The following is a 26,498-nucleotide window of genomic DNA, read 5'->3' as shown; positions in this document are numbered from 1 at the left end:
CACACCCCCAGTCTGATGCTATGCAAGGGCACTAGATATCTGCTAAATTCCATCTGCACCATCCAAGCCTGAAAAGAGGAATTCAGGAAGACCATAAGCACCATAACAGAGACAACTGCAGAACACCTTAGTAGCAGGATATGATACAGGCTATCCCAACATAAATTTTGAGCAGTCCATTGGCTTGTCTAGTGTTATTTCTAATATCATACTAATGTAGAAATAAAAAAGCTGAATTCCATGGGCTTAAAGTATTCAAATCTCCACAGCTTCTAGTGGATGACTCCAAAAGCAACTCAGACCCACAGAACCCTGGCAGATACTGGAAAATTAGTTTTCTTTTTTCAAATAAAATAAGGAAAGGAAAAAGAAAGCATTACCTATACAGCACAGCGACTAAATAAACAACGAGGCGAAGCAAAACTCCAACTACGACACCATAGGGAGGCAGGAGGGGTCCTGGGATTGTCGTGTCCATGGGCCTCGCCCTGGGTGGACCCCGAGGGCTGACCATGACCCCTGAGGGGGAGAAAGGAGCACTCTAGCTCTAAGTCAGACAGCAATATTCTCCAACCTTTGCCAGAAAGGGTCATACTCTTCATCTTCCCTGGAGCGGTCCCTGGGAGTTCTGTTCTTTAGCACCCTGGAGTAGAGAAACTGTGCTGCAAAATTCATTGTAATTCCCGGTGCGAAGCAAAGCTGGGAGGCTGCGGGCAGGGGACACACTTGCCTGGAGCAGTGTCAGCCCTGCAATGCCCGGTGGGAAATAGTGGGCGGCAGTGCTGTAAGCAGGTCTCCAGCCTGGCTGGGGGAGGGAAGTGCCTTCGAGAGAGGTGGCTGTTGCTATTTAAAGAGATTATTCCAGAGGCCAACCTGTCCTTGTCAATTTGAGTCAAGGCCTGGATTATACTTGGGTGACACTGTTAACCGGACACTTGAAGCTTTAGTTACTGCTTAGCTGTGGAGCATGATCTAGACCTGCTGTAGGGCCCACAACTGAATGGCATGCACTTGGGTAGGCAGAGGCAGCAAGAAAGGGATGCCTTTTTTGTGGTGGTTGAGTCACCTGCAGGGATCCTTTAAGGCAGTACTAAGGGATATGGGGCTTTGTGACTGAGACACAGAGAAGATTGATTACTTCATTTGGGTCTTCTTTTGGCATACGTCCCTGTAGCAGAAAGACAGAGAGATCCAGAACATACAGATAGAAGAGAAAAGTTCATCTAGGGAAAAGACTGGGGGAGGAGATATAAAAAACCCCCAAACATCTAAATTCTTTGCCCTGAAAGAGTGCTAGCAAAGGCAGTGCCACATTTACAGATGAGGTTGCTGTGAACACCTGCAGAGTGAAGTTCAAGCCAACTTTGCTGGTGCCTTGAAGCATAGAGAGAATGCATGTGGAGTTATTATTTTGCTCCTAATGTGTTCGAAGTGCAATGGTGGGCAGGAAGAGGAACTTAAAATAAAATCACAATGCCTCACTTTCAGGTGTCTAGGAGTCCAGACTGATGTTCTTGAGTCTTGACATGACGGCAGTTCCTCACAGAATGAGGCCCCCATCTGTGATCAGCACTTGTAGACCATGCAAAACCGTTGAAAAGATTTCTGGGACCATTTGACCAAGCAGTTAGAAGCAAATCCACTGAGACCTCTCAGGACAGAAGTACAGGAACCACTGAACTGCTGTCCTTCTAAAACACTTCCAAAGAAGCAGACCTCCAGGGTAAAGGGATATTTGGAAATTTCTGCTGTAGGTTTAGGCCCCAGTCAAACATTTAGGCAAAGCCATTAACTAAGTGTGTGCTGGAAACACTGACTGTGCAGTATCTATCTTAGAAGGTACTGTGCCACTGTTATTGCTGTTAGTTAGCTACGGCCATTTTCTGAACTGGCTGTTTCCTTAATGAGGGAGAAGTAGTTAAACACATATTAATATTAGATGTACCTTCCTTTCATTTTTGCCTGTCAAATTTCAGTGTCCTTATAAGCTTCTTTCACTTTGCCAACTCACGTATCCACCTTCCCTGTCTGTGCACACAGAGATGATGGCTGTTCAGCAATACTGCTTTCTCCTTCTAAAGCATTGGATTTTTTCACCTTTCACAGGCACTGTTCTTTTAGTATCTGTCTGTATTCTCTATGACATCTCTCCGTTGTTACTTGAATCCTTTATATAACTTAGCCACTTTCATGTAAGAAGTTAATCTGGTACCCTACTTCCTCCTAATATCATTCTCCAGGAAATTCCTATTTATTTCTTCTGTCTTTACTTATATAATTATTATCAGGAGTTGGCATATCTTCTGCTGCTTCCTGAGAACCAGAACTCTCCAGCAGAAGGCAATTCCTTTTATATGAGGCAGGGGGTGGGGGTTGGACAGGTAAAATGTAATTACATTGTTGGTATGGTCAAATGAAACCCAACACAGTGGCCATGAAACTGTCAAGGATGACACTAAGTTTCAGGTCTTCCCCAGATCACATTTCTTTTCAAGTTTCTTACCTCCTCCCAGCTGCTCTTTGGTGGGTCCTCAGGAAAGAAAACCAATGCCTCAGTTTTGTATAGCTTTCCAAAGATTTCATTTACGCCTTCCATACCGTCACCACTCACATTTCTTGTGTTTGTGCAAGGAAATCATAGTTCGTATCAGCACAGCTTTAGGCACACCTAATGAAGACCTCAGTAAAACCAGCTTCTATCAAGGGCACTGTAAATATCTGAAACAACAATGCTTGAGGAGTGGTTGTATACACATCACACTACAATATTGTACTTAGATAATTTTGAGTCCAAAGAAGAGAAACACTGCTTTAATCAAGGGACAGAAATGAAATTCAGTGCTCATGTGCTAGTGCATGGGATCAAAGATCAGGACTGGAAAGAAGAGGAAAATTCAAATCTCAGAGTAACCGTTCTACAATCACCAGGTTGTATATGACTGCCTGCCTTCCTCCCTCAGTCCCTGACACAAAAGCCATTAAGATAGCATAATGTGGAAAGTAACAGCTGTTTCTTTTTTCTATAAACCCTTCTAAACTAGGTTATGCTGTTTTTTCCCCCAAACTGAAAAATAAAATAGCACTATTTTGCCATGAAAATGGAAAACAGTGCTTCATTCTTTTGCAACCAGAGAGAACTCAGTTTGGACAGCACTGGGAAAAATAGCTATTACCACTGTAAATAAAGACTTCATTGAATTACAGAACTTAAAAGATGGTTTTGAAGGGTTAGCCAAGTTTTTCCCCACACTAAATAAAATTAATAACATTTCCAACCTCAGTGGGAACAACATGGGTGGGAACCGATAGTCTATCCAAAGCAGAGAATTCTTTGCAGAATTTGATCAGTTGCAGAAGGAAAGAGGGTGGAGACAATCTGCAGTTAAGCCAAGAAAAACAACAGAAGTTGTTCAGTTGTTTGGAGAGTAGCAACACAGAAAACCAAAATGATAATTTAGGATTATGCAATATATCAATGCAAATGTGGTGGTAAACCACTGTAATAATCAGTATGGATGAATATAGACAATTCAAAACGAATCACCAATTTAAAAAAAGATAAAGAAGGAGTAGACACCAAAAAGTTTCACATTTCCTTCTAATTTAGCATACTACTTTAACTTCCATCTTAACTTTTATAGAGCAGACTGGAATTTCAGCCCCCAGTATTTCTATTTGTCAGACAGCAGCTGACCCGGGTAGTGAAATGTCGCATTCCCACTTGTTATCTCTAGGGAGCTGAGAAAAGATTGATAAGGTAGACCGAAATCAGTTTTAACCAGATTTAGCTTCCTCAAGCTATATTTTCTTGCATCTGAGAAAAAGTACAGGCATCAATTCAAAGAACTTTTTTGCTGGTACAAGAGTCTAGCGGGAAGTCTGGGTGTGCTTTGTGTGAAGTTACTACACGGGACAGACTGGATCTGCTTATCAGGTAAACATTTTGCAGAATGGATATTTCTCAAGACAAATGGCAAATCTTACATTAGAAGTCCAAAAATTATCTCCCCAAAACAATATTCATATCCGTACATGGTCTAATTCTAAGATGCTGAACCAATACATTTCAGCAGCTGAGCAACAAATGGGAACTTCAGCATAACAGCGGCTTTCCTGTTACAAAAAAATGCACGCTCTCTGCTATTGAGACTAAATAACTGATAAGAAGCAGCAAAATATTTTGCACTGCTATTTGGGATATTTAACTCTATGATATCCTGCTCTCAATTTCATGCAGAGACAGTAAATCAGCATTGCAGATGCATGAAAGTATCCAGTAATCTATTCAAATATACCTCACTATTATATTAATTAGCAAAGACTGTATTTAGATATCTTAGGGTAACATGAGATACCTTATGTTACTACCGACTCCAGGCTTTTTGTCCTCATGGGTCTAAAGCATCGGTTATGTGGTTGTGTTCACAGCAGAGGAAAGGTGCACCAGCTGAAGCCCATACAGTAAATCCCTGAAAATATGTAGTAGTTTGCACAGAGCACAGCAGCTGTGATCAGCAGCTTCACCTTCTGCTATTTCAGAAGACATGAGAACATCACAGCGGCACTGCAGAATTTCAAAGTACTATTATATTCATTACATTTATTTTCTCTAACAAAGATCACCAAGCATTCAAATGGCAAGTGAGTGTGAGCTGGAACAGCGATAGTTTTTTTTTTTTTCCCTTCTTTTGAAAGACTTACTCTCACATAGATTCTGATTCGCCACAGTCTGTAGCTAACTATAACATGATGGTTTCCAAGGCTTAAAAAGCCTTCGAAGATGTTTGACATGTTGCTGCTTAGACATCCAACAGCAGTAAAGAACGGATGGTGGTTTCTGCTGAATGTGATTAAATGCTTCAGTGTACCAGCCCTATTAGCATCAGCACTTATGTGAACTCCTCTGCTTCCCCACCAGCCTAAGCACACTCAAGGTCAAGTACGTAACAGTTCGGGTCTGTTACTTTGGACTAGACTCTCATTGATCCAAATCCTCTTTCTTCCCCTCCCACTGCATCTAATTAACACACGGAACTCTCGGTTGCAGTTCACGCTGTGCAGGAGATCAGCTCACCTGGGCTGCACTCAGCCCAGGCCTCAGCTTTGACAAATGCCACTGTGGGAAGAGCAAAACAAAGGAGGCACCTGAACCAAAGATGGGGTGGGAGACAGAGCAGCTCCAGGGTAACATGGTGGCTGTGCAGACAGAAATAGATCACCTCACTGGGCACCCATGAGGCAGCTCCCTGGCTGCCAGGTGATGTTTACCTGTGTTGGCCAGCCTGGTCCTTGCCTTCCTTTCCCTGCCACTCTGCTGAGCTACTCCTGAACACCTTGCCTCATGTCTGCCCTATCCACCTTGCTCTTTCCACCGACTCCAGCGAGGTTGCACAACAAAGTTCCTCCCAGTGGCTGTTTCCTGGTCTTAGTATCTAACAGTATCAGAACACTTTCTGCACCCTGGACTTGTGTAATTATGTTTCTTCTAAATTCAAACCACAGACTCTTGTCCTGTTGGGTTCTCCTGATTCACTTTCCTAATGACAGTTTAAAGGAAAGACATTACCTTAGAATTATTTATAGCATCCTGATGATTCACATGACTCCTATATCAGCACTTCTGATGCTTCTTACTCCTTGAACACATGCAATAAGCTCTCTGTTCTCCTTCCACTTCTTTTATTCTCTAATTTTCTATTTCCTCTTTTCTCAGTGTTAATTAGAACAAACCTTAGATAGTCACCATTTTGAAACAGAAAACTGTCCTTTTGTTATTGTGGAGATGGTGAAAAGTAGTATCCAAGAAGGAACAGCACAGGATGCACTTGAAGAAATAAAAATACAAAATTACATAGATGAATATCTGAATTAAGAAATAATATTTCTGTTATTCTTACAATGGGTTCCAGCGGTGGATCTGAATTAAAGAACAGTTGGGACAGATAATTTAAAGCATTTTACTACATCTGAAAAGAGTATTTTACCAGAAATTTTAATACACTTAGAGCCAACCGGTCTCTTAAATCAAGGGAGGATGTCCTAAAATCTGGCTTTGGAAACAGCATCCACGCTATCCTGATTTCCTGCAAGAACTTTCTTTCAGGTGATAATTTTTGCTCTTATTTGTTTCATCCTTAACACTAACTAAAATATCCATGCAGATGGAGCAAACTAACAGCAGGTGCAACCACCATCAGCTTCCCCCCTAAACAGATACGGAACTGATCACACTTTAATGATCTTGTTAGAAAAAATGTCAAAATAAGGGTGGAGGACAAGAATCCAACAATCGGAATTAATGCCCTACTTTCAGAGCTTGTGGCACAGGCTAATCTTGTTAATCTATTAATTTGTTCATGTACTCACAATGTTTTTCATGCCTTGGATCAACTTATAATAGAGATCTTTTCATGGGCACTTCTCTTCCCATTCATGATTACACAATTTCCCTCTGGCAACTACCACAAATTCTCCTATTAAATAGTGGCATTCTGAAAGTATTTAAGTTGACTTTTAATGCAGTTTTGCAGCTGGAATTAAAGAGGTAAGAAGCCAGTACCAAAGAGTAACAGCTAGCTGTGCTGTTGGGGAATCTTGTTGGACAGGATCCACCGTGTGATTAACTACACAGACAGCAGGATGAAAAAAATCGTACACATTCTTGTTCAGTCTCTGCCTAGACTCATGTGCTGGAAGTATGCCTGAAGAAAATTGCAGTTAAAGATATGAGTGATCAGTAATAACAAAGGAACTACTACCATCCTGCTACAGTACTCTATTTCCTCTAACAAACATTTTAAAAGGAGCCTTAACCTGGGATTTTCACTACATTGGCTTCATATATTACATGTACTGTAATTTTCAGAAGGATGGCAGAGGAGCGATTAGCTTGGCTTCTCTTTCTGGCAAGTTATTCTTTCCCTTGCATCTGTCCATGACCTTGTGGTAACTAAGAGGAAAGGAGAATAGGCTGACTAGTAATCAAAAATGGGATTTATATCCAGCTGTTTCTCTGATTCACTAGGCCCTTATATGGTAAATATTACCTGTGTTCAAAGGCTTCATATTCATGGCTGATATACTGCCTGATGGAGAAATGTTAACAGATGTTAACAGATGTTACTTAACACAGATGTTAAGTAACAAAGACTTCTGATTTACTGCTGTTTATCATGACTTGTGCTCAGTAAGGTGCTATCCAGCAGATGAATAGCTTCTTAGATATTAGCTGCTCCTTCATAGAAGGAAAATGTTGGTCCAATTTTGAGTAACTATCTCATTTAATTGGTGTGTTTTGCAATACTGATTTACTAAGGACACTAGCTGAGTAATTCTAATTTGGGAATAATCAAGCACTTCCTCCATGAGTATTATTTTCTGGAATATTATCTGTCATGGACTCGCAGGTGTATTTCACATTTTTATGTGACTCAAATGGGTGGATGAAAAGTTACAACAGCAAGGGGACCCAGCCTTCTGTAATACAAAATATAGCACATATTATCAGATCACCATGTGTACAATATAAGACTGGGAGTCAAGAGGCTCTTGCTGAGTCACTAATTTAGCTGGAAATATAGTTAATCCAGCTTTGTTAAGACAAAGGTTTCATTTCTCTGCACTGGGCAGGCATATCACATACCATATTCCCTAGAGGTTTCGAGGCATGGCCAGTCTTCATAAAATGCATGAAATCTGTCAAATGAAACAAACTAATAACTGGTTAAAAATACAAAACAAGCAACATCATGCACCAGTATTCCATGTGACCCATCTTTTCCTTCAGCTTTCTGATTCAGTTTCCTTGCAGATGATTGCTCAGGAAGCTGAAGCCACAGATGCAAAACAGCCTGAAGCCATCGGATGCTTACCTAATGATGGCAAACAGAATGCAGCCTAGTATGTTGGCACCAAGATGACACAATACAGTTAATTCCTGTAGCTGACTCACTGCTGGCTTTAGGTGTAGTACAAAATGTATTGTTTTGAAGAAGGCTGGATCAGTTGTCTGCTCCATGACACATAAGTTAGTTAACTTCTCCAGGGAGGGTACAATTAGAAACAGAGCTGATCTTTGCAGTGCCTCATACCATCAACCATATGATAGACTTTTTTTAACAGTGTCAAAGACTACACCTTTGTGACAATAGCAGGAGAACTTCACACTTGTATATGTCCCTTGCAAATCAGTATAATAAACACTGGTACAAGTTGATATGTAACAGACTGGAGAGGGGATTGCACTGGCACAGAACCTGAAGGTATTCGCACTGAAGGCTGCAGCACACAAGACCTGTAACACCAGCTGAGGCTGTCCCATGAAAAAGCTCAGTGGAGCCATCAGGGACGTGGTGCTAAGAATCACTACTATCAAACACTTTAAATGGCAACATCTACCTCATTCTGGTGAAATCACAACCGCAAGAAGCCATTAATGTGTTCACCAAACAGATGTACCAGTTGCAGAGCAAGCTTCTGCTTCCCTTAGGAGCAGTACACAAGCTGCATACCTGCTCTGTGGAAATCAACCCCTCCAGGTAAAAAATTCTGCTTCCACATCTATCTAACTACCACTTCAACCCAGCAGCCAGAAACTAAGTAAACTGACTGAAAATAACGTACCTCTTCTAAAAGGATCATGAACCAAGCCTCGTTTTATGCAAGGTGTTCAACAGCCTCTAAGTTGCAAAAACTTCTGTTCATGAGCAGCTAGGAGACATTAAGCTTGTGACAACAGCCCAAGGAACCTCATCTTCAATCGACACAAATCTTCTCCCAGGGGCAGGTAGGCAGGAGACAAACCTTGCACTGATTTCATCATCCACCAGTGTTAAACTCAGAAGAGAGATTATTCTCTTTCATTTCTTTCTCTTCAGTGTAAGGCACTTCCTTCTTCCTACAAGGATGGGGTTTCCACTATATTTTTGTTCCCTGAAGTTATCTCCACTTAATCTTAACTTCCCTGTGTCTCACTTATAGCCCCACAGGACTGCAGTACAGTGCACTCTAGTTTTTGCCCAGTGTATGCTCAGCTACATCGTCTGTCCGCCCATGCTGAAAAATTTCATGCCCAATAACAGTATGAGCTTTTTCACGTGGCAAATTTCCTCTGTTGACACATGCCTTTGTTTATTCTGTTCCTTCATCCTATACACTGTGAGATCACTGCGCACTTACTTACTGCTTTTGCCAAGCATTTGGCTAGTCCAAGAAAGAGATACAGAGAAGCTGTGCAAAAAAATCCCAAACCCACTCCCAAAATAGACTTAATCCTTATGCTCACTCTCCCCTTCAGCAGACTGACTGCTGGCAAACATTCATATCCTTGTTCACTGGTATGCTTTTTTTGGCTGCTGGTATCTTGGGAACATCTCAACAGCTGGATTTTATGCAAACCTACATTCATATGATCTCATTATATTCTCATATATGGACATTTCCACGATGAATGTGCTGAAGAATGCTTTCTCTGATAGTAATCAGTTACTGACTAACTTCTCACAGACAAATAGGTTTATATCATGTTCTTTCTGCTGCTCTCAAATCTTGTTATGTGCTGAAAAAGTCTGCTTTGCAATGTAACAATTTCTGTCACACTCCTTATGTTCTCAGTTAAGTTGTCTTCATCTGTAGCTTCATTCTGAGTATTTATAAATAACAAAAGTCATCTCTAGGAAATTAGCTAAGAAAATAAAAATTCTCAGGACAGGTAGTTCTACTGAAAATCAGAATCCTACTTGGCAGAGGTGTTCTTTTCTGGCTGCATTTCCCTGCAGTGGAAAAAACTCCTCTCTCATTACCAAAAACAACCCCTGGAGTACAATACTAAAGAAACCCCTCACTATTTTGTTTAGTTCTCCATGGCTATATTACCAGCACCTCACTATGGTAAAACATAACACAATATGTAAAAATAAAAAGCAAGTGCCTTGGAGGGAGTGAACTGTCCCAGGGGCCTGAGAGCAAATCAAGAGGAACCTCTAGGAAATGTGTTGTAAAGGGGGTGAGTAACCTCAGCAGAGGTGGCCTGGAACGGAAATTGGTTGTTTTGTTTGTTTTTAATAGTGTGTTGAAAGGAAAACCAATTCAGTGAATGTTCACTGCTTTTTAATAGTATGGCATAGAGGGTGGCAGAGAGCACGCAGAAAAGCTTCCACAAACAGGCTCCCTTTGCAGCATAGAGAATGCTGAAGAATGGGGTGATTCTGCTTAAGAAAGGACAAAGATAAAGTAAAAACATATTCAGAAAACAGCAGGCAACTCTTCATAAATGTTCTTCTTCCACCCCTCAGTCTCCTCTCTCCAAAGCACAGACAACATGTAGATAATCTCTCACATCAAAAATCATAGCTTACCGCATCAGTGTCTTACACTCAAACAGAATAAAACAGAGAGTGGACTCACTGTCACCTGTCACAGTTCCTCTCTAGTGACCTGTTTGTGACAAAATTAAAATTTATGTAATTTTTCAGCAGGAATGATCGGATTTATACCTAAAACAAGAGTTCTATACAATTGCAGTATTGCTATGTAGCAATTTAAGCCAAAACAACCAGAATTCCCACAACTTATTTCATTTTTATTTTATAAAAATGTTGGGTTACTAGCACCAGCCCTGAGGGCTCAACACACACCAAAGTTATCCTGTGCCCTGTTTAGGTTTAGTACCTCAACAAAGCTTCTAGCTAAATTCCAGTCACAGAATCTTAATTATTAAGGCTATTTTGCCTTGTAATTGAGCTTAAAATCTAACTTGATTTGGAAGTCACTGAGGATTACTATACCTTGAACTCCACGATAACACCTCTGTAGTCTCACTTTCAGATATCTTATGCAAATAACTTGATTTTCTGATTGCTAAGGCGATGCTAAAGACCAAGGAAATCTACTCTCGTTTGCAGGTTAACATTTTCAACAGTGAGAACACTCTTTATCCTTCACAATGGCCTTTAGGACACTTAACGGCTTTTCAGCTTTTACCTGCAATAGTCTGGAAAAAGGTAACTCAACTAAAGTGAATATGAGGAACAATACTAGGAAGGAGATACGTTAAGTCTTTGAACACCAGTCTAGTTGGGTCAAGGACTGACACTTATCCAGTCAACACCCATGAACACCCAAGACAATTAACATTTAATTAAGATCCTGCTAAAAATCACAGCATTGTCAGAATACCATTAGCAGAGCTATTTTTGCACATGATGTTACCGAGTCAAACCTATTTCAGAAACCTTCCAAACTGAGAAGAGCTCAGATGGCTCCTCAGGACCTCCTATGATACCATGCAAACACAAAGCACCACAGACAGTCACCACTTGCCACAGCACCGCTACACTTTGTACTGCCCAAAAGAGATGTTTCTGCAGTCTTTGAAGTGAACAAATAATGGGAAAAGCCCTGTAAGCTCACAAGATCTAAAGATCCTGTGTTCTGCAGCATTCCTGCTTTCCTCACCCTAGATGAAATCCTGGAAAGAAACATACAGCACCCCTTACTCCTCCTTTCTCCCTTCCTTTTCTTGCCCAACTTCTGTGTTTACAGGACCCAAAGCTCTTCAGTATGTTTCAATTGTAGTCTGCGTAAATAAATAGAAGGGTAAAAAACGTAGCTTTGGGGAGCCTGGATAACTGCCAGCTTGCCTGGGTAACTGGACTTTGCATGGAGCTGGAAAGGGTGTGTTTTTAAAAGGAGGGAAGCAGAAGAGAACAGCTCAAGAATCTTGGCTCAGACTGGGCATATTTCCTCCTAACTCTGGCTAAACCTCAGCACAAACGTCTGGACGGAGGAGTCGATACGAAGCCGGGAGGGAGGCTGCAGAGCTCTCCACCAGGACTACAGCAGAGCTTGGACAGGCTGAAACTATGCTTTTCCTTTGGGTGCTGGCATTCATTTTAGTCCTGCAGGAGCAAGATCTTTTAGGTAAGTGAGTCCAACCTTGCAAAGCAGAAACTGTAGCTTAGCTGTAGCATGGTCAAAGCCTTTGCATAGGGTGGGAGGGGGAGGTAAAGAATTGCTTACTGTATAGGTTTTATAAGAAGGTGACACAGGTATGTGTTGCAATTCTGTGGGAATATTGTTTTAGCGGGAAAAACTCAGTTTTTGTGCTATTAAGAGTGTGTCCTGGAGGCATACTGCTTTGGTCGAGATTTTTCACTTCTCATGGGAGATACCATCACTGTATTGTCAGAAATTTAGGAGCCCATTCAGGTGCTGCAGCCAGCACCCTGCATTTCCATAATTACTCTTCTGGCAGCCTTATTAACATACACTCTTGTGTATGTTAATAAGTGAATATTACGTTAATAAATGAACAGAGATACATTTTCCTTGATTCAAACCCTTCTTTTGAGGTTTATTGGTAACAGCACCACGTTTTCTCTCTTTTGCTTTGGATTACTTATTCCTGAGACTGAGGCGCGTAACGCCTTCTTCAAATGCCTTGGGAGTAGAAACACAGAACATCTGATAAACTTGTATCTGAATTTTACTTTCATTAACAACAGATTAGCGATGGAATAACTTGTAATCGTGTTGTAGCTGAGAGTGCGGCTGGAAGTTATTCACTTTGGCTAGTTGAAGGGTTTATAGTCCCCGTGTAACCACAAACCTGCCTTCCCAGCCTGTTTGCATTACGTGTTTTCTGCTAGCTGAGGCCCAGCTTTATTTTCCCTCGGCTCTTGCCTCTTGACAACACACAGTGTTTGTATTTTGTGGCAGGGTAGTAAGTTTCCATTACAATCAAAACATTTCCTGAAAAACTGCCCCCAAGTCCTAGTCACTCTTCCTTGCCTCAACTCCCTCCCATCCAACTGGCTTTGTAATGTTTATCAGTGATGGACTGAAATATCAATACCCTAGCAAGGACACTCTCACTTGTTTTCACCCCACAAGTACTTGGTATCCTTTTGTGAGTTTTGTCAGCATCACAAAAAGGAAAAAAATAAAATAAAAAACTGTGAAATTAAAGAAGAAGAATAAAAAATGCTGGAAGAGCATTTTTTGTTTATTCCCAAAAGTGTGGCTTTAAGCTGAAATCATTAGCAAAATCAGATAAAATCCAGCTAAATGGAATAGTACCTGAATAGTAACTGCACTGGAGACTAGTAACCATTAACATGCCAGGTGGTAGCTATTCAGTCAAGGAATCATTTTTAGTGTCTCAGTGGTGTACAGGAAAGAGGGGAAATTGTGTCTGTCACAGCCAGGGTCGTGCCCTATCTAGCTGACAGGCTTAAAAAAAACAGTCATGCCCACTTTCCCTTTGCTACTTATGAGTTGGGGAACCTAACTTTTAATCTCCTTACAGGTCCTCCCTCCCAGCCCCCATGGGTTCCTCTTAAAATGGTTCACAGTTGGCCAAAGCAGAATCCATGTTTTAATTCAGCCATTAGTATGAACAGTCTCATAGTCATAGAGCTCAGTCTCCAAACAGCTCAGGAGAAGAGGCTGGTGTGAGAGCCCTTCTGGATACAACCACATGCTTCTGCTTAATGGCTGTTCTTCACTGTTGTTGCTGGGTTCGTTTGTGGTGTGCTGCTGTAATGTAGCATACAACATAGCCTGTAGCACTGAAGCATTCAATGCCTGCTCCATTTAAATATGTTTTCATTCTTACAAATACATCTGGGCAAATTGTTCTGTCCCCAACAGCAAAGTCTTTGCTGTATGATTATGCATGGCAGAGAGGTGACACAGAGTTCTCAGGTAAACAAGTACCTGGCAAGCAGGCCAACAGGCTGGTCCCACTGACGTGCTCCATTTAGCTGAGCAAACCAAAGACTGAGCATGCTACTAGGGAAACGGCAGAGGAACTGCAGTGGAGACATGGCTACTCAATACTCAGCACTGTGGCGTGATTTGTTTTTAAACAGTAGATGTTTCCTTCAGTTTTAACTACAAGGTAAAGCAAACCAAGTATGAGAATGTCTTTTTTTATTCAGCTAAGCTATTATGATTTCTCAAACTATTTTTGGATGCTCTGATATCAACATGCAATATCAAAGCTGAGATCTATAAGCTAGACCACTGCCTAGAAACTGGAGAGAAATAATCCCTTCAGAACATCTTATTTTTGCCCAAAACTGAGAACTTGCATTCTCACGGAACAGCATTTTGCCTCCAGAAGATTAAACTACTGCATATAGAACTAAATCCACAATAAAAGCTCATGAGAGTTGTCCTATCTTAAACCGGATGTGAACTCATATTTCTCTGCTAATAAACTAGTAGTGCTTTAACCTATACCCCATGTTACAGGTATTTTCTGTCCTTATAGAAACCTGCCACTATTATTGTCGCTAATGCAAGGATTACAGTCCTTGCAAACGCTTGTCTCTGAGCTCCACCAAGGAAGAAGCAAGGAAGTTTGTGAGAACAAAGTGTTCCCAGATGTAGGTGTGTTTTTTAAGACCATGAGGCATCTGAAGATAGTGGCTCTGTGTGGAAATGAGTCTTTTAATGGATTTATATATCTATGTTTTGTTCTTTTTAGTTAAAATGAATTTATTAAGTTCTGTAGCTGTGATGGGTTGACCCTGGCTAGACATCAGGTGCCACCCAAAGCCACCCTCCTCAACAGGACAGTGAAGATAAAATACAATGAAAGGCTCATGGGTGGAGACAAGGACAGGGAGAGTTCATTCACCAATTAGCATCCTCGGTAAACCAGACTCAACTGGAGGAAATCAGTTTAATTTATGACCAATCAAATCACAGTAGGATAATGGATAAACCCAAATCTTAAAAACACCTTCCCCCACCCATCCCTTCTTCCTGGGCTTAATTTTACTCCTGATTTTTTCTACCTCCTCCCTCTGCCCACATCAGCATACGGGGATGGGGAATGGGGGTTGTGGTCAGTTCATTACACATTGTCTCTGCTGCTGCTTCCTCCCCAGGGGGGGACTCCTCACGCTCTTCCCCTGCTTCAGGGTGGGGTCCTTCTCATGAAAGACAGTCCTCCATGGACTTCTCCAACATGAGTCCTTCCCACAGGCTGCAGTTCTTCACAAACTGCTCCAGCGTGGGTCCCTGTAGCACCATCACCCCCCTCCAAAACCCTGCTACACAAACCAAATACCTCCATGTGCAAAGCAAAGGTTAATATCAAACTCGAAAGAAGTTTGGAAATATAGGACTCCTTCTGTTCATCTGCAGGATGCAGCTATATTTATAAACACAGACAATCGGCTTTGGTTGAAGCAGTTGTGAGTCTTGGCCATGAATGCCAGGATCTAATATGCATGTATGTATATCTGTGTGTGTGTATATCTATATCTATCTCACTATTTTACTTCCTGAGCGGTTGCTGAATACATGCACTAGCTGCCACAGGAAAACATGTCTTCAAGCAAGTTCTTAGACTTACTTATTAGAAAAAAACTACAAGGATATTCTTTCATTGAACTATCATTTCTTTCTACTACCATAACTGACTCATATGCAAACTACATAACCACAGTGCCGACTAATAGGTCACAGCCTCACCTCACCAGCTCCCCATGACTCCATCTCCTATTACTAAACACAGACCAAACCCCGTGTCCTCATAAAATTGAGAAACTCTTTATCCCCTGATACCCATGGTCATCCTCAAATTGATGGTGGCATCAAATACTCATGTATCTCACATCCTCCATTCTCAAACTAGACTTGAGGTCACTCATTTTACGTAACTTACATTCTTTACACATGCTATGACATGGCTCCTTTCTAAAATGGCTCATCCCTTTCACACACAGGCATGGCCTGTACAGCTACTGGCTAAAATCATCCTAACATTTTGCCTTAGTTTCCAAAACAAATATATATTCACACAGAAATAAATACATTCTAAATGGAGACTTTTTCTGCATCCCAAAGCATCAGGGTATCTTTCTGTAAGTCGTGGCACAAATTAGCATAACCTACCTGCATACTGCATAGCTCACATCTCAGTTTAGTTCCCTGTAGTCATTCTCCATTGCAGCAGCAAACAGGAGAGGATATTCCCTGGCTGTTGGAAACATAATCCAAGCCAACAGCTCTCTTACAAGAACATTTTACTGTCATCCTCCTTCCTTTGAATGAAAATACACAAAGCTTCAGTGATTCTTACAATCACAAATATGGTAACGCATCAGAAGAAGAAAGTGCTTTTTCAAGTTGTAATTTTGCTTTTGGCAGATAGTGATGGTAGGGGCCTCAGATTTTTCTGGGTCTGAAAAAAGAGTACCCACTGGCAGCATGAGCTGCCTCTGGCCTTGTACACTCCCTCTCAGTCTCCAGTGCTGGGTTAGTGAGAGCTGAAGCTCCTTTGTGAAATCAGAATGAGACAGATCATGATAGCAAAAACTTTGTCCAAACCAAGTAGTTTTACACAGAAATACATGGCAATTATCTCCTAATCAGGAAGAACTTTTATCAAGTCCCATTTTTGATTTTGCATATTTCACAGGCACAGGTGAGGCAGGGTACGAACAGAACACATCACTACGTTACACCTCACCTGTAGGTTGATAGGACAGACAAGGTAAAGAAGTGAGAACTGGTAGGTTGATATCATCATCCACCTTCTTGAATGCAATACATCCTGCAATGCATGAGATTTCCTCTTTGGTCCTTCTCCTTCAGGGAAAAAAAGAACTATAATATTTTCAATCTTAACTGATCTAGGATCTGAAATAATATGCATAGCAGCATATTCTACGTCTTGATAGAGTATGAACTGAGTTTGCAAGTTCAGAACTTTACTTTCTGATACGGTTATTTAGCTTCTAAAATGAATATTAAAAGCAACTGATTTCAAGGAAGAAACATTTCAGGATGCTTTCATTATTATCAAAGGCTCATGAATCTCGGATACCAGAGGAATCCCTTGGATTTTGTTCCGTGTTTGAAATCTTTCCAAAACTCGGCATTCAGGTAGCAGTTGAAGTATACTGTGAATGTACACATAACAGATTGTTCTCTAAACAGCCATTAAAAACTTTAAACATACCTTCTTGAAATCATTAAAATAACCCCAACAAACTACAAACAAAAACAAAACAAACCAATCCCCCAACCCCCAAATTCCAGAAGAGCTTTTCTGCTGACAATTCTTTGTCTAATATACAATGCTTACTTTCCATCTCCCACTTTGGATATTCCACATTTGCCCTGTATGGAATTTGTAATATTGTCCTGCCATAAAAGCTGCAGCCTAATAAAGGTGTGATCTCTGCTTATATGTTTACACATGTAAATATATAAGCAAACTCTTGCTGTTGCCTCCAGTGTAAAGCAAAGTAAGTTGTGACAGTATATAAACAGCAAATCAATCTTACATATGTATTACAATTACTGCAGTCTTTACTGCAGTCACTGAAGGCAAGTATTCTCTTATCTTTAAGCAACTAGAAACTCAAAACTCTAGAAAGAGGTTCAGAAGTGCATAAATCACCCCTAAGCATTAGGCAGTGGTTTATGGGTTACAGCCTGGAAGGTGGTCTATGTCCAGTTAAAGCTACGCTCTTGAGCATGTAAGAATTTGAAGACAATCGACACATTAAAAAGCATTTCCAATACAACATGTTCCATCCAAATCAATTATCTTTTGTGTCCTAACAATAAAATTTGATACAAGTTAAATTATATATATAATACAGCTTAAAATTGATTTGGGCACACTGGTGATGCAGAGTGGTACAGAGAGTTAATCCAATATTCCATATCTAAGTATACCAACATAATTAAGGGCTGACATAGCCGGAAACTAAATTTGATGCCTTTGAGTACATCCCCAAGAATTAAATGTGACTAACAGTCTTGGCTTAACTTGGTCTTAGGTCTGACAATAACTGATAGCATTAGTATCAGTTCAGGTTCAAAGCAATTGAGCCTCTCCTGTATTCAGCTGCAAGTTAACTTCACCAACTACTTTTGTAAATCATGTAATTCCTTGAACTAGCACTTCAAAGTTATACATAACTGTTAAAGTGGAGTCCAACACTTACGTTTAGACAGGAATAATTTAAGTAAAGATCAACACATCCCTTCAGATGTCTGTTGCATTCCTCCCAAACTGGTTAATGGGTTCACCATTTGAACTTGATACTCAAGTTCATGACCTTTTTCCTACTGGAACATAAATCCATTACTACTCCATTTTCTCATTAAAAGTTATCTGACCACCTTATGCCATACACTCCAGGAATAAAAAGATACTGCTAAACATAAGGCAGTGCAAATAAGAACACACAGCATAGCACATTTTCTTGAAGAGCTTTACATGGTCTCCTTTATTCCCTTTAGTCTCTTACACGATTTCAGCCTTCCTTATTTGCCATCTGGTTCTTGTTTCAATGTCACTCTCTTTCATTAGGTTTGTGGCCTGCTTAGTTTTACCCCTCCTCTCCCTACTGAGCAAACATGAACTTTCAGTTAACTTTCAAAACCACACTGTTCACAGAATGGTGCAAAAGGAATTTTATGGACTTTCAGGACTCAGCTTGACCTTCTCCATAACACAGACCAAAGAACCCAACCCAGTAATTTCTATTTCAAGCCTGTAACTTCGGTTTGACCAGCAATGCATCTTTAGGAAGGATACTTGCAAAGACCTTTTATATGTGTGTGATTGTGTACTTCAGCTCTGTCAGTTTTAGGCCTTTGCTCTTAACCTGTTTGCTAAGATTGTTTCAGTTATTACTTCATTGCTCTTTCTATCCCCTGCTATAAGATCAAGTTCTGTACAGTCAGGCTGACCATGTTCCATATATCTTTACTCTTTATTATGCTCCTTCTTTCAAACATTAAGCATATTCTTTTATTAAACATACCCTTATTAGCAACCAACTCAGAGATTCTCCATTTTCCTGCTCCATCTACTGGTGTCTGACTGTATGACAGCATTGGTCAGTTAGAACCACCCACCCTCATAGGCACCAGCAACATAGCATAAGAGACTTAATCAGAGGAAAAAAGGTGCAGGTTGTTTTCTTATCTTGAACAAGAGAGTTCTCATTCCTGATGGAAAATAACTACCGATATATCAAATAGAATGGACTTCAATAATTGAATGCCTTACTTGCAGGAAACATGAGGTGGGAATTTGCAAATGGGAAATTAACTGAAAGATAATGTTCTTTCTTGAAAGGTAACGTGTCTCTGCCATACTGAAATGTTACAATAAATACCTGCCTGAAGTAATCCTTTGTTTGAAATGAAACATTTAATACATTGAAATATGCCTCCTACACATTTTCTTAAGCTATCAGAAATCACGAGTACCCACACATTATAAATATGTAATTTATACAACATACAAAGAACAGGTTACTGTTAAAAGCTTTTAGCTTTAGAATTTACTGTGAAAGTTTTGTGCATTTATGCATATGCTTTGACACATAGGCAAGTAATTTACATTTTTAAAATGTTTCCTCGGCAGCAAGAGAGCAAGTACATTGAAGTATCCTAAAAGGCGTTTTGCTTACATGGCTTCCACTGCAGCCTTCCATTCTTCACTTCCTTTACAAGGTGACTGCTATTATCATGTGAGGTAGAGATGCTGCTGGAGAAGGTCAGTGCCAAAGGCAGACCGTGTAATTTTCTTTCACCAACTACAATATAAATAAGGGCAGCACTCGTAAGCAACATGTGATTCTCTTTGAGCACATGGAAATTATTGCTTCAGCTGAATTGTTTGACCATAGTGACCCAGATACATGCCTTATTTACAAGGGACCGGATGTGTACTGTGAGCAGCCCATCCTAGAGATAAAGGCTGTGGGTTAAGAGCTAAAGCCAGACAACAAAATAACAATCAGAGATTTTAACAGCCAAAGCCCCAAGCCAGGTCTCAGAAAACAGAAGAAAACTACACTGAACAAGCACTGGCTGCCAGACAGCAGCAGCAACCACCCGCGCCTGGTACTCTGCTCTTCTGGCATGGTGGTGAAGGGGCAATCGCAAATGCAAGACCACCTCTGCTTTGGTGTGAAAATCACTAACTAAAGACACAGACACACAGGCTGTAGCTGAGAGGGTTTCTGCTGCGTCATCCCCCAGCCACCTCCACACTGTGAGGTCTGGGCATGAGACATTCTTTGGTTTCTACTAACTCTTACCACTCGTTAACAACAGCGATCAGGCACTTCCTGAGACACTTAGGCTCAGACTACTTCTCAAATTCTTTACGCACTGTGCGAGTCCTGTGGTTCTGAGTAACATCTTATAGTCCTATCAAACTTGGGTGAGACATATCCTCCTCCTCTGGTAAGCCCATTCTAGTTTATAACACAGCAGTGCACCCCGAGTGTCAGAAAGCTGTCTGTCTCCATGTTAGAAGAGACAACCCCAGCCAAGGAACAAACCACCCCAAAGAACCAAGTACTACTGAGTCCTGCGTTTCACAACACCACCTTCACACCTAGTTCTCTAGATGTGCACGTGCACACTTTGTTAGTGTTTTGCCACCCTCACAGTGAGATGCAACAACCTTACCTTGGCTGTACATACCTATCATGGCACACCCTGCTTTGAAAAAATGACAGTCATCCATCATCTCTAACCTCCCCATCTACATACACCTGCCTAAAGTAGCAGTCAGGCCAATGCAGAAATTTGTGCTGAATGAAGCACAAACAAAAGCCCTTTCACACAGAAGGGCTAAGCTAAAGGACTGATTAAAGTGGCAATTTGGGTTAAGACCTTACGTAAATTCTGCTTCAAAAAGTCACTCTGCAGAGTTAAGGTCCTGTACCAGGAGAGGTGAAAGGAGCCCCTGCACAGTGCCAACACACATGCCCACCATGCCATTTAGGCACCTTGGAAAGGCCAGCGTGGGTCAGAGTCTGATTAGGGCAGGACAGACAGCTGATTCTTCTTCTCCTGCAGCACCAGAGCTCTGGCCTTTCTTTAATGGATCAGTATAAGAGAAGGTGAATGACCAGAGAAGCGGCCAACACTAACTTAGAATCCTAGAACAGTTAGGGTTGGAAAGGACCTCAAGATCATCCAGTTCCAACCCCCCTGATATAGGCAGGGACACCCCACACTAAACCATCTCACCCAAGGCTTCATCCAACCTGGCCTTGAACACCACCAGGGATGGAGCACTCACAACCTCCCTGGGCAACCCATTCCAGTGTCTCACCACCCTAACAGGAAAGAATTTCCTCCTTACAGCCAATCTAAACTTCCCCTGTTTAAGTTTTAACCCCTTACCCCTTGTCCTGTCACTAGCCAGCATTAACCCTCTTGCACTCCCATTTCTAGGGGACAAACTAAACACGTAACTTACGTTGGCCTAAACCTCCTTTAACAACCACATACCACTGATGCTGGCCTTCACCCAAAGTGTCTATGCAACCTTGTGATCCAGGCATCTACAGAGAGGTTAATATAGTCAAAAATAGCCTCCTGGGGGATTCTTCAATTTTCTGATTTGCTCTTAGTCCACATAATGATTTCTGCTGCCTCTTTTCACAGTTCACTTGTAGTTAGATCTGGGAATATTCCTATCAGTCAACAACCAATCCACAGTTACATCATCACTATGCCTTCTGCTTGCCCTTGTTCTCTCTCCAACACTGTTGATGGCAGTTCAGCATACAGCTGAGTCAGGCCATCAACCTTGATGCAGAGAGCTAGAGCTGGAAATATTGGAAAGGTGGTTATTTATTAATCTCTGACAGTAAAATGGAGCTTACTTTCCCATTCTTAGGAAAGCCAAAGTTTGTAGACAAAAAGTGGCCACTGCTTTGTAAACCTCCATTTCTAACACAGAATTTCAGTATCTCCATGTTGTTCCAGACATCATGGAAAAAAACTATGTAAACAAGAAATAATTTTGCAAAGTAGCATGGTTCACTTAAGCACTAAGTTACAAGGTAAGAACACTCCTGAAACACCGACAGGGAGGAGGCAGGAGAGGGCCAACTGCAAAGCAGTTTAAGTACCCACTGTATTTTATCAGTTCGCCGCCAACAGCCAGATGTAAGCCTTTGGGATCCTGTCCTAACAGCACCACCTCCTGGTGAAGGTATCAAAAAGCTCCGGATCAAAATCCAACAAATGAACAACCAAACATTCTCTCTAAAGCTCTGCCAAAACAATTTCGCCTAGTACATCGGATCATATTTTAATCCCCTCCTCTTCCCCTTCCTCTGGCCTCCAATTTCAAGGATACTGGATATTCAAGGATACTGTTCCGGGTACATCTCTCAGCCCATCAAACTGCAATGGCTACAATCCTTACTGACGTGTTCACCATCATGTGGTACCTGCACTCCAGAAATTTTAGAAGAGACCTGTGATGAAACACCGCAGCAGTTCCCAGTCACTGCTCTCACACAACAGTACTGAAGACAGAACTAGTTGATTTTATGTTTCTTAGTGTTCTTTGTAACACAAGCTCACAGGTTCCTCTGTCTTCGTTACAACCAAACAACTGAATGAGTTACTGCTGCTTTCCCATTATTATGGGTTCCTCAGGCCTCAAACAAGAACAAGACCCAACTTTATATGAAGCAAGATGCGCTATCACTTTAGTGGGTTTTAAAATACTCCGTTACAGTTCTGTGTACACATATTAAAAACTAAATGTTACTGATACACAAAAGCTATGAAAGGAAATTGGCTACATTAAAGCACTGACACCAGTCGGTACTGACCTTTCATGGAGTAGAACCTGCAGAATGAAGCATTCAAAGAACAACAGTTCATGAGTACTGACAGGTAAAAAGGTAAATGACAGAGGTAAGTGACTTCATGTCTAGCAGCGTGTGTTGGTGACTTGGTCAGTAACTAGCATGAGCTGTACGCATTTTTATTGTTTCCATTATCATCACAAAAATCAGACTGTTATGAACAAGTTTCTGACACTGTGGAATAACCAGCTATTACCCATTTGGGGTGTAAGTGGAAGAACTTATTTACTCTTCAAAGCTTTATAGTACCAGCTGCTTGTGAAGAAAGTCTCAAAGAAGCTGATGAGTAAGGCAGATCTTCCCAGCACTTAGATTGTATACTTGTAAGAGACTGAGTTACAGTCTATAAACTTACCCTACACAGGTAGGAAAAACCAGATCATGTGAAACAAACACATACACAAACAAAACAAAAAAATACCCCTGGCAAGAGAAAACACCTTGTTCCAACAAATCCTGACAATGTGGATGGGCAAGGAAATACTCACAGCACAAGGGTACAGGCGTAATTATTGGGGGATTCAGTTACTACCTGGGACTCTTACATTTGGTTTCATAAAGAATGCTGTTTAGCAAGCAAAATACCACTTCAGAAGTCAGAAAGGTAAGGACTGCTATTAAAAACCTCCTGCTAATTAAATGTGGCTATTTTTCCAGCTGCTGCAGACCCTGTCAGTGTGTTACCTGGAAGTCTGGGAGGAGGAAGCTGGTGTAATGAACATGATGCAATCCACGAACGCTTAGATATTATTGAAGAGGTACGAGCTACTGTACTAGCTCCTTAACCTTACCAGAGCTCTGCCCCATCCTTTCGACCAAAGAAAGAATGCTGCTTACTAGGCACTGTCTCTTCTTAATTTTATTCTATTCTGACTGGTTTTCAGATGTCAGTTCACAATTCTCCAAAAAGCCAATTAATGCAAAGCTCCCCCCAGGAAGTCAAATTATGGGTGATTCTTTACACAGAGGCGTTGCAATTTAACTCTTGTGAAACAAAGTTTTAATACTTTATGCCACTAGAGGGCAGCATAAGACAAGAAATATTTATATCTGCATTGCACACTATAAATAAAATTAGCTGTTAGCATTAGATTTGCACTTTTGCTAACAAATGTGGTTCATCTCCTTTCACTTGACCTTTTGACTGTCTCCTTCCCCCATGTCTCCCTTGTTTTCATCAGAAAGTAATAAAAACAGTGGAACATCTAGAATCAGAAGTCAAATCACTCCTCAACATCATCAATGAGACATCAAACATCCCCATTGCTCCAGGAACCCCACTTATAGACATTTTGGATGGTAAGTATCTAGTAGGATTTAACCTAAGTTGAAAACAGTGTTGCATATGTTACTGTGGAATACATCACCTTTTATTCTTCCAAGATGTGAAGTACTTCCCTCATTGAACTCAGTGCAGCTAAGGCCCCAGCTGAAATACTGGGTCTAGTTTTGAACACCAGGTTTCAACAACTGCTAAAGGTAGGGGGGAAAGCGGAAGGTGAAAAAAAAATCCCACCAAACAAAACACCCAGCCAAGGAGCTGGATACATAAGCTACTCAGAAAGGTTGTTAAATTGGGAATGTTTAGATTAAAAAGTACTGAAGTAACCCACCAAACAAGTAAGGCTGCCACAAAGATGAATGGTGTGTTTTCTTCCCCGATGCGAAAGGGAGTAAAACAAGAAATTATGCAGCAAGAAAGACTCAAGCAAAACACACTGCAAAGCTTTCTTACAAAGAAAGTGAACCACTTATACGACTATAGTAAATGTGGCTCCTCTCTGGAAGGTTATGGGAGACTCTGTCACCTGGAACATGGAAAAGGTCGAGGTATTCAACAACTTTTTTTGCCTCCATCTTTACCAGCAAGAGCTCCAGCCAGATTGCCCAAGTCACAGAAAGCAAAGGCAGGGACTGGGAGAATGAAGAGCTGCCCACTGTAGGAGATGATCAGGTATGAGAACATCTAAGGAACCTGGAGGTGCACGAGACTGTGGGACCTGAAGAGATAGACCCATTGGTCCTGAGAGAACTGGCAGATGAAGTGGCTAAGACACCATCCATCATATGTGAGAAGTTGTGGCAGTCTAAAGAAGTTCCTGCTCACTGGAAAAAGGGAAATATAACCCCCATTTTTAAACAGCGAAAAAAGGAAGACCCAGGGAACTACAGAAGAGTCAATTTTACCTCAGTGCCTGGCAAGATCACAGAGCAGATCCTCCTGGATACTATGCTAATGCTATGGACAGTAAGGTTATCGGTGACAGCCAACATGGCTTCACTAAGAGCAAATCGTGCTAACAAATTTGGTGGCCTTCTACAATGGGATGACAGCATACCAACCCAGCAATTCTTCTCTGTGAGGGTGGTGAGGCACTGGAACAGTTTGCCCAGAGAAGCTGTGGCTGCCCAATTGCTGGGAGTGTTCAAGGCCAGGTTGGATGGGGCTTTGAGCAACCTGGTCTAGTAGAAGGTGCCCCTGCCCATGGCAGAGGGTTGGAACGAGATGATCTTTAAGGTCACTTCCAGCCCAAACCATTCTGTGATTCTGTGACAGTGGTTTTCCCAGTAATGGAAATGTCAAACAAGCATCATACCTTAGAACAGCAGGACAGACTAAGCAATCTCAAAATCTCTTTTCGTTTTAAGATGATTCTTTAAGGTGATTCTCTAGTTTCATTTATGGCAAATGAAATAAGAGAAGGCAACAAAACATGAAAGAAGATAACAAAAGTATTACTGGTTTGATAGCTTAAAACCACATAAAATATGTTCCTGGATAAATATTTTTTGAATAAATTAAACCCCAATAGAAATCATTTTGTTAAGGTCACCTATTCTACACAGCTTCTTATACTGCTCTGACCTTTTCATTCTCTGCCCAATTATCTATAGCTTATTTTACACCATGAGAGACACTCCTGGTGGAAAAACAGCCTCTTGTGGAAAAGTATAAGCAGCCACCCACAACCATGTTTATGAAGTCAGTTTCATCAGTGCTGGGTTTTTCGTTTGTTTAAGATAGCTGTACATGGGTACCTACACATATGCATACTCACATTAGTGCATTTACATGATATAAGGCTGGCATAAAGTAGACAGCAGGAGAGTTTATCTTTACTTCTTTCAGTTGGCTGTATGGATCTGGTCACTATGACTGAAATGTCCGCACTAATTTTGTTATTCATTAAGATTTCTAGTCTTCTGCGAAGGGCAGTTAATAGGTAACAATTAAGTTACACCCCTGCAATTGTAGTTTACTTAAAAATGTATTCCAGTAAAATGTTACAGTAAATTTAAAATGACATTCCTAAAATTAACCAAGGCATATTTACAGCACATCTATGCCTTAAGAATTGCAAATAGGACCTTCCTTCTGTGATATGGTAAATCAAAGCGACAATTCCTCACTTCAAAGTAGCTGATTCATGTTTTAAACAATGTTTATCCACAAAGATTGATCCTGATCTTGTAACAAAAAATAATTACATCAACTCTTCTCCATACAGATACCAGCTGAGCACTGCAAAAACGAGACGGCTGAATGTAGCAGCATATTTGTCATGAAGAGTTGCACTTTGATAAGCTTGAACATGGATGAACAATCCCCAACTGTAGTTTGCCTTCTGTGATCCTGTGCTTTATAATAAACAAGTATTTGCTTTTAGACACTATTTCAAAGCTTTATATTTTAAATCTTCCAGCAGCCCGCTTTATCAAAACTGCATTTCAAATACAGCATCCTCAGTAAGAAAACGAGATCAGGTGGGGTTTGGGACTAAAGCGCAGCTAACTTCCCAATGAAGATACTCTTTCAGCTGCAATTTC

At 41.0% G+C, this 26,498-nt stretch overlaps 2 protein-coding genes across 5 annotated transcripts in view; one reads left to right on the top strand and one right to left on the bottom strand.

Moving 5' to 3' along the window:
- Window positions 1-785, bottom strand: part of LOC136011139 (L-threonine ammonia-lyase-like) — a 29,595-nt gene extending 28,810 nt beyond the window's left edge. For 2 of the 4 annotated variants that reach the window (XM_065672805.1, XM_065672807.1), the window contains exon 1: window positions 575-785. In XM_065672805.1, coding sequence (XP_065528877.1) covers window positions 575-675 — 101 coding nt within the window. In that variant the 5' untranslated portion in view covers window positions 676-785. Of the gene's footprint in view, window positions 1-380 lie in introns of all 4 variants that reach the window. The other 2 variants (XM_065672803.1, XM_065672804.1) reach the window with 1 other exon arrangement.
- A 10,972-nt stretch (window positions 786-11,757) lies between these two features.
- PLAC9 (placenta associated 9) lies at window positions 11,758-26,344 on the top strand. The gene is made up of 4 exons (XM_065670736.1): window positions 11,758-11,919; window positions 23,328-23,428; window positions 23,852-23,969; window positions 26,180-26,344. The coding sequence occupies exons 1-4, from the start codon at window positions 11,862-11,864 to the stop codon at window positions 26,188-26,190; spliced, it is 288 nt and encodes a 95-aa protein (XP_065526808.1). The 5' UTR covers window positions 11,758-11,861; the 3' UTR covers window positions 26,191-26,344.
- Window positions 26,345-26,498: the final 154 nt, after the last annotated feature.

This window comes from Lathamus discolor, chromosome 3 (genome assembly GCF_037157495.1).
Source record: "Lathamus discolor isolate bLatDis1 chromosome 3, bLatDis1.hap1, whole genome shotgun sequence".
Taxonomy (NCBI): Eukaryota; Metazoa; Chordata; class Aves; order Psittaciformes; family Psittacidae; genus Lathamus; species Lathamus discolor.
Note: the sequence above shows the minus strand (reverse complement) of the source record. Positions and strands in the feature narration are given on the sequence as shown.